Source organism: Diutina rugosa (genome assembly GCF_008704595.1).
Source record: "Diutina rugosa strain CBS 613 chromosome Unknown scaffold65_size61115, whole genome shotgun sequence".
Classification (NCBI taxonomy): Eukaryota; Fungi; Ascomycota; class Pichiomycetes; order Serinales; family Debaryomycetaceae; genus Diutina; species Diutina rugosa.
In genome coordinates, this window is record NW_022995122.1 from 38,691 (window position 1) to 53,301 (window position 14,611).

The 14,611-nt window shown below is 55.3% G+C and overlaps 3 protein-coding genes across 3 annotated transcripts; 1 reads left to right on the forward strand and 2 right to left on the reverse strand. All coding sequences in view use genetic code 12, as the record gives it.

Moving 5' to 3' along the window:
* Window positions 1–1,397: 1,397 nt before the first annotated feature.
* DIURU_002565 (uncharacterized protein) lies at window positions 1,398–4,256 on the forward strand (the record flags this gene model as incomplete). Its single annotated transcript, XM_034155230.1, has 1 exon — window positions 1,398–4,256. The coding sequence occupies one exon, from the start codon at window positions 1,398–1,400 to the stop codon at window positions 4,254–4,256; it is 2,859 nt and encodes a 952-aa protein (XP_034012654.1).
* A 2,605-nt stretch (window positions 4,257–6,861) lies between these two features.
* Window positions 6,862–8,790, reverse strand: RAD32 (DNA-directed DNA polymerase eta; the record flags this gene model as incomplete). Its single annotated transcript, XM_034155231.1, has 1 exon — window positions 6,862–8,790. The coding sequence occupies one exon, from the start codon at window positions 8,788–8,790 to the stop codon at window positions 6,862–6,864; it is 1,929 nt and encodes a 642-aa protein (XP_034012655.1).
* Window positions 8,791–10,038: 1,248 nt separating this feature from the next.
* On the reverse strand, window positions 10,039–11,457 carry DIURU_002567 (putative metalloreductase; the record flags this gene model as incomplete). The annotated part of the gene is made up of 1 exon (XM_034155232.1): window positions 10,039–11,457. One exon carries the CDS (start codon window positions 11,455–11,457, stop codon window positions 10,039–10,041), a length of 1,419 nt encoding a protein of 472 aa, XP_034012656.1.
* Between the last annotated feature and the right edge of the window lie 3,154 nt (window positions 11,458–14,611).

Genomic DNA, 14,611 nt, shown 5'->3' on the forward strand with positions numbered 1-14,611 from the left:
CGAAAGTGTAGCCGGGTGGCAACGGGTGGGGGAGGCTGATTCCCGACCGTGGTTGGGGACATCGATCCTCAAGAGAAACAGTCTCCTCACGACATTTCCCAGCAAACGCAGACAATAGCGTAATAGTGCAGGCGCGAATTTGGTTTACAGCTGATGATGGTTTTAGAGCCGAGAGTAATGAAAACGACAGTGGGGTGATGGGTGTTTCAGAATTAAAGTGGCGCAAAAACAAACGAACAAGCGACAACGCTTACCGTGCTTTCCGCGCCAAGGCCCACGAAGTGCCACTAAGCGTAGCGCCTAGGAGCAGTACCACTGACAGCACAGCGTCAAAAGTGCTCTCACTGTTCGCTCAATGCGTTGACAGTCAGCGCTTATATCATCGTGAGGCTAGAAGAAAAGGGTCAATTTGATTTGGGTGGTCACGAGAGGGTTTAGCCGCTTAGGATGATACATTAGCTAATCGCAGATCACTCGCAAATCCGACAATGGGTGGGTGCCGGGGCGATGACCCCTGGCAAATTAAGCTTTGCACAGGCATCATTCGAAACCCCCCCCTCTCCCTCCTTTCTCGCCTTGACGCCTTGCAAATGTACCGGACCACATCCCAATAGAGAAATGCGCTGGCGAAACCCTTTTTTTTTTAGACGCACCCTCATTTTTACGGGGAACCAAAACAGACGCTTAAGCACAGAGGCTAAGCTTCAGGCTAAGCCCTCTCAGGGTACACGACACTCACCGTACAATCCTATTTTGTTACCCATTCCTGTAGTTTGGGACGTCGCCTCGGACACCCTCTGGCCGCTTCGGAGATAACCATGTGCCTTCCGGTGCCATTGCTGGAGACTGCCACATGGATTAGCCCCCACCGGTGAGTCAGTGGTCGTGCTGGAGGTTTTATGAGCGATGGCCCGCATTCTTTTGACATGCTTGGAGCTAGCCCCACCTACAGCTGACAAAAATTTCGAACCCCCGACACCCGGTCATGCGCTTCCTGCAGATAATCCTTTAATACTACCTCGAGCCAATTGAGGAGGGGGGGGCAAGATGTATGGCTTCACCCATAATTTTTGGAAGTACGACCTGGGGGGAAACGCTAGAATACGCAGTGGAGGAAGCCAGTGAAATCAAACGACATTTTGTTTTAAACTACCGCGGTGCAGGGAGACCAATTGCGTGTGGCGAGTGAGGCACGTGCGGCTAGTGAGGCAAGTGTGGCTAGTGAGCATTAAGCTTGCCTACGCTCCATTGCGCGTTGCGCACACTCACTATATAGATCGCCCCCTGTTCGACTCCTGGCGGTACCATTAAACTAGAGAATTAACAGCGACACCCCGAGTGCGAAAATCTCATCGGTATCGCGTCCGCATAGTTAAACCCGCCAACCGACTAGAGCCATGGACTACGATGCCCTCCGCCAGGCCAACGCTGCGGGGTGGCTCGTCGACGAGCCGACACTGCTGGGCAAGCTCGACCTGCTGTTGAAGCGCAACACCGCCTTCATCAAGCGGCTCCGCATGGTGCTGGCCGACACCAAAGAGGCGATTCTCGCCGAGCTCGCGGCGGTCCTGCTTTCTAAGTACTTGCTGGAGCTTTCTACGCTGCTAATTGAGGGGATGAGCAAGCTCTCGAAGCGTGACGACATCTATGCCGCCGTCGAGGTGGCGCTGGCCCTACACGAAAGATTTGGCATTTTGGTCACCCCCAGCATCAATCTGGGCATCTTGGCGTTGTTAAAGGACCCGGAAATCACCGCTAAACAACTGGCAGTAGTGGTCGAGCTCGTGGCCGAGCTTCAGCGCGTGGGGTTATTCGAAAACTTGGCCATGACCGACCGCGCCAGTTTACCTTCCGACTACGCCAAACGCTACTCGAAACTTGAGAAACAGCCGATGGTGGTGGTGGTATTGAAGGACTTGTTGCTGCAACGGTTTCTGCTGGGCGATATGTTGCCGGTGGTGCAGAGAGTGGTTAAACGCTACGGACCCGCTTTTGAGGGCCTAGACGGAGTATTACAAGTGGTGGAAGTGTACCACGAAGCCGTCCTCAAACAAGTGAAGGGGCTCCAGAAGCAGGTGGCGGTTTTGGACGCTAATAACCGCAAAGCCGCGGTGAGAGTGGGGCGGTTTTTACCCGAACACACCGAGCCTTTGGAGGCAGCGCAGCAGCAATTGGCCAAGTTCCACGCCGCCGCCGAAGCCGTGGCTACGGTGATGAATTTCGACCAGCCCGGCCCGCTTGAAATGGCGGCAGGAGACGCCGTCGATACTCAAGCGCCTCAAGTGGAAGTGGTGAAAACCAAGCTTGACGAGGAGCTCGTGTTTGAGAGCGCTGCTCAGCGTGCGTTCTATACCGAGATCCCCACGCTCGAACTGTTGGAGCTGCTGGATATTGAGGTATTGGACGTGTACACGTGGGTGACCAAGTTTGAACGGGCCCTGGCTCCTGAAGAGCAATTAGCGCTTTCATTGGCTAAAGGAGGGTTCAACAATAAAGCCACCCACCAGAAGATCGTCAAACGCATGCTCGACCTAAAGCTGACGGCGCTGCCGGAGTTTTTCAGCAAGTGGTCGCGGATGTTGGCCATTGCCAAAGTCGAGGCGAAAGCGGTGATAGACGACCTCGTGAGCCAGTTGGACAGCGAGTTCCGCCACCACGTCAAGCTCGAACACATGTATTTGTTCCTTGAGTTGGTCAAATTCCATTTGGTGCCGATGCACATCATCTTTCATAAGATCCGTACGTTAACTCTCCACATCGATGCCGGGGCTAATTTGGACTTGTTGGTGATGATCTACGAGAACTGCGGCCGCTTCTTGTACTACGACCCTGAGTACGAGGAGGAAATGAAACGCATGGTGGAGTTGCTTAAAGATTGCCAGCGGAAATCGTCACTCTCAGTGAATAAGAAGATGGCAGTGAGATCTTTGGTACAAATTGTCGAACCCGTACGCGGAGTGAAACCTCTGCAACGCCAGGAAGGGCCTCAGTGGCTGCCGAAGCAACTCTTTGTCCTGAGGCTTTTGGGCTCGCAATTGTGTCAAGATAACATGCCGGTGATTCTTTCAATTTTCAAAAGTACCGACGTGGTATTCGACCCCGAGATCCAACCGGTATTCCTCTACCTGTTCTCCCACCCTGAGTTAGTGAACTACGACGCTTTAGGTCTCCTTGCTCGTATCTTTAAGTACGTCGTTGCCCGCCAGCGGCCGTTATTGGTGAAAGTGATTGACCAGGTGATCGAACTGATTAAACGAGGGCTTGAGCTTAACGACTACCGACTCAATCGGGTGCGTATGGCTCAGGCTAAGTTCTTAGCCGAGTGCTTTAACCACCAGTTGATCAGCTTGAAGGTTATCGTGCTGGTGTGCTACAAGATCATCACTTTAGGCCACCCCAATAACCAGCCATTGCCTCAGGCGGATGTGGCGCTAGACATGCCCGATAACTACTTCCGGGTGCTGTTGGTGTGCACGGTGCTCCTAGCACTCCGGGCGCCGCTCCTGTTGTGGAAGAGCTCGGCGAAGCAGCTGGTGACCACGTTGTTAGTGTTCACGCAGTACTACATCTTCTGCAAGGCGCAGTTGCCGGTGGAGACGCGGTTCAAGGTCGACGAGCTCTTGGCGATGTACGGCGAGGTTGTCGACTACCAGCCGCTCCAACTGCTTGGAGAAGCCGCTAGAGCCCTCCAGATGATTGTTGCCGAACAAGGGTCGCTCCAGAACGATGCCGACGAAGTCGAGGAAGCGTGGGGCAACCAAGAAGTCGCCCCCGCCGATGATTTGGACGACGACGAGGACGAGGATGAAGACCTAGAGGACGACTTAGAGGACGAAGACGACGACGATCTCGACGACGAAGAAGACGAAGACTTAGAGGATGACTTGGACGACGACGATGACGACGACGACGACGACGACCTGCTGGGCCAGGCGCTGGACGCCGACGACGACGAGGACAGCCACTGGGACAAGCGGATGGCGGCGGAGATCGACCGCGAGATCGCGCGCATGGTCCACGCGCTGGCGGACGCGGGCAAGCGGGGCCAGGGGCGCAAAGTGCAGCTCGAGGTGCCGGTGGAGAGCGGTGGCGCCAACTTCAAGTTGATGTCGCGCCGGGGCAAGCTGACCCAGGTGCACCAGTTGAAGAGCATGCCCGTGGATAACAAGTTTGCCGAGTTGGTCCAGCGGAACCGGCAGGACCAGGCGGCGTACCGCGAGCGCATCTTGCGCCTCGCCCACGACATGGCTGATTAGTTGTCGCCTCGCCCACGACGTCGTCGATGAGTTGATCCCGCATGGCATGGCAGATGATGAGCCATTTGGTCCCGCCTGACTAAGCCACAAATCGATTTCGTTCCTGGTGCATCCGGCGATTCCCGAGTGGCTTTTGCGCCTGTTGCGGTTTTTTTGTATTTGTCGTTTGACGTCATTGATTGGGGACGGCGCCGTTCCAGGTCTCTCAGCCACACGTGGTTTGGTGCCCATGAGAGTAGCTGTTTCTTTGGGGTACTGAAAACGGGGTCATTTTGGGTGGTAATGGCGCCCTTCTAACCACTCAGGAGGGTGGTGGCTAGTGAATAATTTGTGGAGGTGAGAGGTCACGAAAAGTCGCCTGGCGGCGGCGCTGTGAGGTTAATTTTTGGCCACAATGTGGCACGGGTGGGGGCTCTCAGCCACTGACGTTATCACCCGAATCGGTGAGGCTCCCCCACCCGGCGATCGTTCCACGCCGATTACGTTTCCATTACGTTTTTCGACGTGGGGCAAATGCCGCAAAAGTACGTGTATAGCCCACCCCGATTTCTGCCTTTTGGGGCGCAAATACGAAAAATCTGACGCACCAGCAATTAAGCGGGTGTCAACCTGTCAAATCGACAGAATCGCCGTTACGGGTTCACGTCGCTATTGTTCGCACTCCGCAAGGCGGGTAACCCACATAGTGTAGCAGACACCACTCGAACCTTCCAGGCTGTGGCTGGTTCTTGTACAAAGTTACCAGTCTATGTCACTAGCCATAGTACTAGCCATGGTACTAGCCATCGCGCGGTTAGGCAGCCCGTGGCCCCTAGAATCCACTGAGGCTAATAAGAGAGATCCAGCCACGCCAGCGCAATTTTGCAAAACGATAATGATATCATTAGTTTTTACCCAATGAAACGTGGGGGAGGATATGTAATCCATTTCTTGATTAGTAAAATGCTGGTTACATTGTAAAGGGCTAGGGCGTGTCAGTTGGGGGATAAATGGGACGTAGTGTGGGGGACAGGGGATACGGAGCCGCCTCAGGATGGTTGCTCGCTAGTGGTTATTCGCCATGGCGAGCCTCTTTGCGTGGAAGGTGATGGAATTTTAGTGCTGAGCACGGTGACATCACTAGCCACTTCAGGGTGGTGGCGGCAAGTAAGTGCTTAGCCACGGCACGACTCGCCCGTCTGCTGCCTCCACTCTTTGGGGCTGGGACCGTTTACGGCACCCAGCATGCGTCTACATTGCATCGGCATCCGTTCATGGAGGTGAGGAATGGTCTGATGCACGCACTCCCTGTCGTTGACAGATACCGCCAGTTTCGATAAATCGGTGGCTTGTGCGACTACAGTGTCGGACCAGATGTCGGACTACAGAGTTCGAATTGCGCATCGGGAGTCGGGAAAATAGGCAGTGGTGACGCTTGGCTTGTACGTAGTCGCAGTTCGTGTCGGACGCAATTTCGCACTTGCCGTGAGAAATTGTCGAAATTTCGAGAATCGCTGTCGGACCTGTCGTCGGAATTCCGTTGTCGGACCTGTTGTGGGAATTTCGGGAACTTTCGTCGCTCTGGCGAAGGCTAAACATGTAGATCTAGCGACACCACGTCCGTCACTAATCTTGAAAAAACCGCATGTGAATGCGACAACGTTTGAATAATTATTGACACGCATCCAACAATCACCCCGGGAATTTCCGACACTGCGAACCGCAATGACGACAAGCGTAACTCTTTGTTCCGACATCCATGCGACAACGGAAGCATGAGGGTCCGACAGTAGGGGCGACAGTTGAATTTGAGGGTGCGACAAACCTGTGCCCAAAACCCCCAATAATGCGAAATTGGCGGTATTGGGTTACTGGGGGACCCCTGGCGCCCGGGTTGGGGCTAGACCCGCTGTGCGCGAATTTTTTTCTTAAAAAAATTAAGCCAGTTAAGATTGTGGCTAAAGCCTCGGGTGCAGCCCACACCCAGCGGTATTTGTGATCACTTTGTCGAATGGGGATTAGACGGACATCACCCCAATTAGCTCATGTCTTTTGTATCCTTTTTAAAGTAGGCCCTTATGTACGTGATTTGCAGTATAAGCTAAGTCTGTTGGGAGATTGCTGGGCGAGGCAGGGTCTTCGCCACCAACCCCTTTCCATTCCTATCCTTTGATAGGGATCTACGTCATACCCTTCTGAGAATTAGGGGATATACGGGATTATACGGAGGCTAGTGACGTGATGGTACATGGGACAGTGGAGGAGTGCAATTATCTATTAAAAGCTGCACAGGGCTAGGGGGCTGCAAAACAAGGCAGGCGGGCGAATTGGAGGTGATGTCTCCCGACGCCACATCTGCAGAGTAATGACACCTGCAGCTGGTTGCACCATGCCTTTGTGGCCTCACTAGCCACGGTGCATCATCGATGATGTAATTGGAAAAGGCCGATGCGGCCTCGGGGGGCGACTCGTGGCTAGTGTAACTGCCTAAAGCGGAAAGTGGGCACAAATTAGCGAATACGCTGACTAAACGTATGTCTCGCCTCGAGCGCCCCCACCACACATACCCGAGAAATCAGCTGATGGTCAAATTTTTGCGCGATAGCGCTCGGCGCCAGACAGACGCTTAGGCGCCACCGCCGTTGAGGCGCTCCTGAAGATCGACGGCAACGTGCCAGTCCAAGTGATCGGCGGCGTCGGCGGGACGCTGGCAGCGCTCACAGTAGCCGGTCTCCTGGAGCACCTGGCGCCACTGACCGCTGGAAGCGCCACTAAAGTGGTGGCGAATGTCGTGAGGTTTCCGGCGTTTGTAGCGGGGCGCCCGAGGCGCCCGAGGCGACGGTGCCGGCCGATCCGAGTCGCCTCGATGCGCTGCGCGCGCTCGCTGGGGCGCCGCCGGCGGCGCCTTAAGTGCACCCGGTGAGGGGCCCAGCAGCAGCAGCAGCGCCGGCGCCGAGGCCTCCGACTCGGAAAATTGTGGCGACGCCGCCCGCTTCACCGCCTTCGGCGCCAGCACAAAGTTGTCTATGACCAGAGTAGCGCTGGTCTCGACGAAATTGGAGGTGCCGCAGCCCATGCCGATCACCTGGCCCGTGCGCACCGAGCGCCACCCACCGGGCTGGGTCCAGAGCTGGCGCACCAGGCGCCCGCCGTTGAGCCGCAGAAGGTCGAAGGCGTCGGCGAAGATCGTCTGTAATAGGCGGGTGCCGACGGCGCTTAGTTGGGCGCGAAGGCGCTCGAGGTCTAGGGTAACCGGAAGTTTCGTCTGGCGCTGGATCATCGGCAGCGGCAGCGGGAGATTCAAGTGGATCAGCATTGTCTTAGGGCGCCAGCAGGCGCCACTACCTAAATGCTCGTCGTCGAGCTCGTGAATGCGGTTGACGAGATCGCCGACAAACACCTCGAGCCAGTCGGCGGCGTCGCCCATGGTGCGGATCAGCGCCTTGCCGTTGAGGTTTTTGCGGCTGATCATCTGTTTCACCGCCGTCTGGTGCTTGATTGGCTCGTGGTGGGCGCCGCGCACCCGCGCGTGGACGACGGCGCCGGCGCTCGCGCCCATCACCGCTTGCAACCGGCGCAAGTCGTAGTGCGACCGTATATACCCCATCTGGTCGGTCTCGTCCGGCGGCACCCCTAGTAGTTGTAACGTGTGCTGGCCCTCCTGGCCTCCCTGGCCGCCAATATCGGTATACTTGAACTTGGCCAAGAACGTCGGGAGCGCCTTATTGGGCACCACCGTCTGGTTATCGGGCTTATGGAACCCACCAGCCAATTTGGCTACCAGCTTCGTCCGGGCGACGCCGCCACTGGTCAAGTATTGTAGGTCATTCTCGATCTTCTGACGCAATTTATACACCAATCGCGACCCGATAGCCATGACGATGTCATCCCAATCTTCTAGCGTGGGTTGTTCGACGACTTCGCCGACAAAATGAGGTAGTTCGGTTTGAGGTATAGTTTCAATAGAAGGGAGTGTTTCGTCGCCAGGCTTATTCCAATCGATCCAATCAAGTTTCTCAAGCTCCTTAATGATCAATGGACCCATATCCATGTACAGTTCATCCACCGACGCCTTCTGGACGACGGGACACTCACCGGCTAAGCAGGCCAATATCTTCCTCAGCTCTCGGCGATAAGGGTCAAGCAGCACTTTACAGGCGAATCGATCCGGCGCCTCGCCCTCGGGCGGGTAGCGCCAGTGCAGCGACCCTTTGGTGTACACGGCGGCGTGCCCCACCACAAGCTCGGGGCACTTCTCCTTGCCCAGCGCCACCAGGTCCATCCGCGAGATCCCGTACTCGCGAGCCGCATACAGCACGGCAATAAGACTATCCCACTGGGCGCACACCACGGGGTCGCGGCGCGCCTTGCCGAGACGGTGCTGTTCGACCTGGGCGAAGAACGCGTTCTGGTCGATAAAGCCGACGACGGCGAGGGGCAGTAGGTAAGCCAGCGGGGTGCGGAGCTGGTATAGGTGGTTATAGGTGAACTGCGAGGGTTGGCGCGCGTCCACTGGCGGGGTGCTCGGTGGCGGTCCGGGTGCCTCCACCGACATCTCGTGGTGGTGTTAACAGAGCAACGCGCGCGCCGCGATGGGCGCCACCGCGCGCGCGCGAACTGGTGATGTCCGTGCGGCTCACACCGCCACGAGTGGCCAAGAGTGAGCACACAGCCATACATTTCGACTAAACCTCAATATCTCGGTTACGAAATTCAATCTTTATTTCTGCTATACAAGATTTTTTATTTTTACATCACTTTGTGAAAGTATAACTCCTGTATGTATCCAGGTAGTGGGTATACCATATACTACATAGCTAGAGCATCAGCCATAGCAAAAAGTATCAACTAACTGACTTGAAAGTCAACATCATCAGAGACTACACTATCGTTAAAGCCACTACCTTTAATGTGCTCAGTTCTTACACCCTCGTCAGTATCGGTCTACCCTCTCCAATGGTGTTCTCACCTCACGAGATATCCCCTCCCACAAACGGTAGTGAAATTCCAGATTAGTCTCGGGGGACGACAACACGACCGGAAAAGCTTGGCCCGACTAAGCCCTCGAACGCCACCTGCCTGTCTCTCCTCCTTTCGGCACACAATACTTTGTTCGACCACCCCTTTAGCCAAGCCCGGCGGAATTCCGCGATTTTGTTCGGCGCCCCCAGCCCCAGGCGCCGCCGGCGCCTCGGCAAGGCTGCAGTGGCGCTGACGGCGATATCGCCAAAGGGATGGGTTGCTGTCTGAGACTGCCCCAGAGGGAAGGGCGCGCCCCTCCCTGCGTATTTCCCGCGCAGTTTCCCCCCGTTTATAATTGCGCGCGCAACAGCTAAAAACATAACGGAACTCCGCGGTATTGGGTTTTAGGTTCTGTGCAGGAAATTGTCCGACAAATGACTGTCGGTGTCGGTGTCGGTGTCGGCGACAAATAAACCCGATAATAAACACGGCAGAGAACGTGTCTGATTGTAGGCTACAGTGTACTAATTCAACATATTATTGGACAGCCGTCACCGGGTCTCCCCGGTCGCCCTCGCGACGGAAGAAAGAGAGACAGAAACAGACAATAAAGTGCCCCCTCCACAAAACATGGACCGCCCTGGCTTAAGCTCGGAGTGCAGCGCCGACCTCGGAGTGCAGCGCCGAGGCGAGACATACAGCACGCTGGTGGGAGTCGAGGCCTCCAGGCCTGCCTGCCTCCCACGAGGCGGACGATGGTGTCGGTGGCCAGCATGGTGTCGGTGGCCAGCATGGTGTCGGTGGCTAGTGACGTGGAATTGGGGCTAGTGGTCCGCAGCGCCTACATCTGGTAGGGCTCGGCCACGAACTGGAGCCCCTGGTGGCGCAGTACGTCGCCGACATCGTCGACGAGGGAGGCGGGACCACACCCCACGACCACCAGCGCCGTTTCCGGGGTTAACAACTGCGACCACTGCGGCCTACCGTAGTTAAGCGCCGACTTTTCGATGTAAATGGGCCCGTCGTCGAGGTCGTCCATCATGAGCGCCGCCAGTTCGTCGTCGTCAGCACCGCCGTCGGGAGTGCCGGGAGTGCCGGGAGTGGCGGAAGCCGCAGGGGGCAGCCCGCCGGCAGCGGTGCCCTTTTGCGTGATATAGACGGCAAGCTGATCTTTAGGAGGGGGCAGCGTCACTTTGGCAAGTACGTGGAGGTCGCTTACCAGCTTAACGCACCAAATAACTCTCGCCTCGGGGAAGTACGCAAGCACCGACAACGCCATCGAAAGGCCCAGCCCGCCGCAGCACACGGTGACGGCACTGGCACCGACTAACTGAGGGAATTCCAGGCGGTAGGCGCCTCTCATTGTCACCGCGTGGGTGACATCAAACTTGGTACGGCTGACGACAAGCTCAATCGCACTAGCATCGCTATGGGCCACCGTGTAAGGGTGCAGCGGCAAGTACCAGCGCGAGGCGAGGCGGATGTGCTGGCCGACGCCGGCGTTAGCCACCGGTTTCGGCGTGGGGATCCGCGCCACCACCAACAGCGAGCCGGGGTGAGCCAACACCAGCACTTCCGCCACCGACACCCCCGTCCAGTGGGTAGCATATTGAATGACAATGAAGACACAGGCGATGATGCCGAGCCACACCACTCCCGGCTGGGCGTGTAGGATCGTGATTAGCGTAAACACAAGCACCATGGCGTTGTGGATCCAGTACCACGCCGTGTAGCCGGTCAAATTGAACACCAGCACCACCACCAACGCCCATTGTACCAATAGAATGGCGACGCCGGCGAGGTTGCGCCACTGGGCGAGCTTAGCGCCGAGCTCGTCGGCGACGTACCACTTAAATAAAAAGCCAACCCCGTGGAACGTCGTCAGCGCCGTCATGATCCACCCGGCCCATTTGTGCACTCTAAGCCGTCCAAGGTAGTTCAACGGGGGCAACCGCCACGCCAACGCCACGCTGAGCGGGATCATGGCGTAGGCGACCCGCGCCGTCCGTTTAAGCGCCACGGAGAAATGGGTCAGGTATCCTTCCGGGGCGGCGGTAACTAGTATAAGCCATAACACCGCCAAAACCAATCCGTAGAGCCACGTACCGATGTAGCGGGTCTTGCCACGCAAGTACAACGTGTGGACAAGTGCTGCCACCGCGAGGTAGCCCGCCAGCGCCGCGAGCGTGATCCAGCCGAACTTGATGTTGGCGAAGTGGAGGTGGTCGCCGTGGCGGCGCTCGAGGTCAAAAGTGTCCATTTCGAAAGTGGGAATGAAAGGGGGAAAAAATTGAAAGGGGAAAACGGATACACCGCTGTTATAGCACGGATATTAGGGAGGGGACACGCTGGCTCGGGGGACGGAGATTACTGGCACCAACACTAGTAGGGCGACGCGCGCGCGCTCGATCGGGAAGGAAAATAGCGCCCGCGAGCGCGAGCGCGAGCGAACAGCGAAGCGAGCCTGCGACAGCGAGCACACTATGGCGAATCACGTGGGTGGCGATGGTGATCATATAACTAGTGATGGTTACTTGTGTGTTTATTGAACTAGAGCTGTTTTGAGGTGGATGGTAGTAAAATATTGTGACTTTAGTGCGTTTTAGTATTCGCTGGATGGGGTAGTAGTATCTCCTTTGATTCTTTGTATATGGGATGAAAAAGGTGTCAGTATGGTCAAATGAACTACTTCAGAGACTCTAAATATCTGATACACTTCAACGAAACATTATTTGCCTTCTTCTCATGAAAAGTATCATCAGATACACCATTTACAGCTTACTATCAGCCAGATTCCATGGTATCACACATGGAAAACATATCCGTTACAAACCAAATACACACTCACTCTCTAGACTAAACTAGTCACTGGTAATGACGATATTCCTATGTTATCAGTTTGGTCTACATTGTCCGGAAATGTGGGTGGGGCGGTGCGGATTTGCACCCATCGCGACCAAGCCACCACCACTGCTCCCACTACCGCCTTATCGTCCTCCCGTTTGTGATAAACCCTGATTCCGTTTGTGGTAGTTATGGCCTCGACACCGAGGTCCACCCCACCACAAATAACTGTCATTGTACATTATCTCTTTCGCCATTACTAAACAGAAAAAATGGCCACAAATCCCGGGGGAAACCATCGATCACGGTTTGGTGCGCACCCTGCGAAGTTGACGTCTCATTTACGTGACATTTGCGTGACACCTAGGTGACACCTACGTACCATTTACATATCATCTACGAATTACGATAGTACAAGCCGTCGCCATAGCCGTTTTTGCGATACCAAGATGATGTCATAACTTTTTTCGAAGTGTCCATTGTTCCGTGATCCTCTGCCTTGACCCAAATGGCCTCGGATAAAGGGGGTTTTGTGGAAATGGTCCCACTATGCACCCGGGTGAGGTCACCGGCGCCACCCGAGTCTCGTCCTCGTCATCATCAGTAGTGTATCCAGAGTCACAGGTTGGTGGGGCCTGTGATGTCAGGCCAGCCGCGTCGAGACGCCGTTCGGCACCCGATGATGTCACACAGCAAATATATTGCTAATTATACCCCGGGGAGGGCTTAGAGCTTACTAGCCTATTTCGGGGCCTTACCCCTCTTTCGAGGCTAGACCGCCAAAGCGATGAATAATCTTTCAGCGGGTAAAAGCGCTGTGGTGCCGCGCTAGATGAGAGGGGGGGACATTTCCGGACAAGATGCGCCGGATATGTGCTAACACCACTGTGTGCCTAGCCAGGGCGCCGCGAAGCCTCTATCCCCGTGATAACAAAAGTCGCACCCATTTTTCCGTTGCGAGCCCTGGCCATTTACAGACGGGGGTGAGAGCGCGCACGGGAACCTTCTAGAAAAAAGTGGCCTCAGCCACAAACCCGGAGAAAAGCCTATGACGTCATAGACACACCCGCTCGAAACGTTGACAGATGTCGTTAAAAACTAAGCCCCCATCGCCCCCGACTTGGGCTAGGAGTATCCATGTTTCCGCTCAAAAAAGTCGGGAAACGACGAAACATCGCTAGCGCCTTGCCGGCGACGTCGCCCTCACGACACCGGCAAAAGGCACCCCCTACCTCTGAGGTAGCGTCAGAAAGTGGCTAGGCACCGCAGCAGGTGTCGGTGACGTAATTACTGGTAGTAATTGATGGATGTCGATTTTTAGGGGTTTGGGCCACTGTTGCTCATTGGCTGGAGGTGATTAGACACTTTGTTTATCCTACGATGACGTAATCGCCTCGTGGAGGGGCCTCCCCCACTGTAATCACAAATCCTACTAGCCACCGCTGAGTCACGTGACGGATGACGTTGTTGGCGGCGCTCTTCTTTTTTCGCACCAAAATCGGCTACTAGCCACGACGTTCCTTTTTTTCATAATTCTAACCCCCCACGCCAGCGGCTTTGCGTCACTTCAGTCACTTCGCCGCATCCTGCACCAAGGGCAGTGGATTTCGGTACTGCCGGGAATGTCCTGCTCTCCCGGCGCTGCCTGCCCGAGCGCCGTTAGCGAGACACTAGCCAGGCACTGAGGCGACCGCCTGTAATTACACCAAACACCACTTCCACTACCTAATTAGCATTACCAAGTGTCATGTTTCCGCAAACGATAGTGAGGGGAATCCACGAGGAAAAGGGACACGAGGCAGCGGTGGGTGGCGTCACCCGCGGCTCGGATATGAGGAGAAGCAAATGGATGTAATCGAGAGGAGAGGGGAATCGAGGGCGCCCCCACCAAAGAGAGGGTTGTTTGTAATTGACAAGACGGAAAACACACACAGGGTTCGATAGCCCTGGTCTCTCAGCTGTGTGGGTGTATCTATCTGTCTCTATCTGGTTTTAAGTCACGGTGCATATTGTGACATTTTCGCATTGTAGCGACAACTGTCGTATGAATTAATGTCGCTTTTTTCGAAAGGATAATTATTTTTTCCTTAACGTAATTTTTTGTATTTTTACATGATGGCGCTAGAGAGGGGAGAAAAGCAGACACAGCGGGCTCGCAACTTGGGGGGGAGACAGAGAGAAAGGAGACACTCAAACTGACGACACCCACAGAGCCTACACCACTAGCCCTAGATAATTTCTTTTTAATACTTCTTCTAGCACCAACGCAAAATCGTCACCTAAACCGGCAAGACATATTTTATACACCATAAATGAGCTTACTACGTAAAAAGGCCATCTAGGCTCTGGTCTAATCTCCGTGCCGAGGCAGCCACAGCGAGCGCCTAGGGGTTAAGATAGTCCTCAAGGGGAGCTGGGTGCGGTGCGGTGCACGGGTGGGCCCATGAGGTGGTGGTGCTATGTCGCTATTATCAGAGAGCCGGCGCGGCGACAATGTCGAGGAGAGTAGTTTGACGGACACCATGACATCAGACGAAGCGATATTATTATTATTTTCAGTGGGTGGGGTG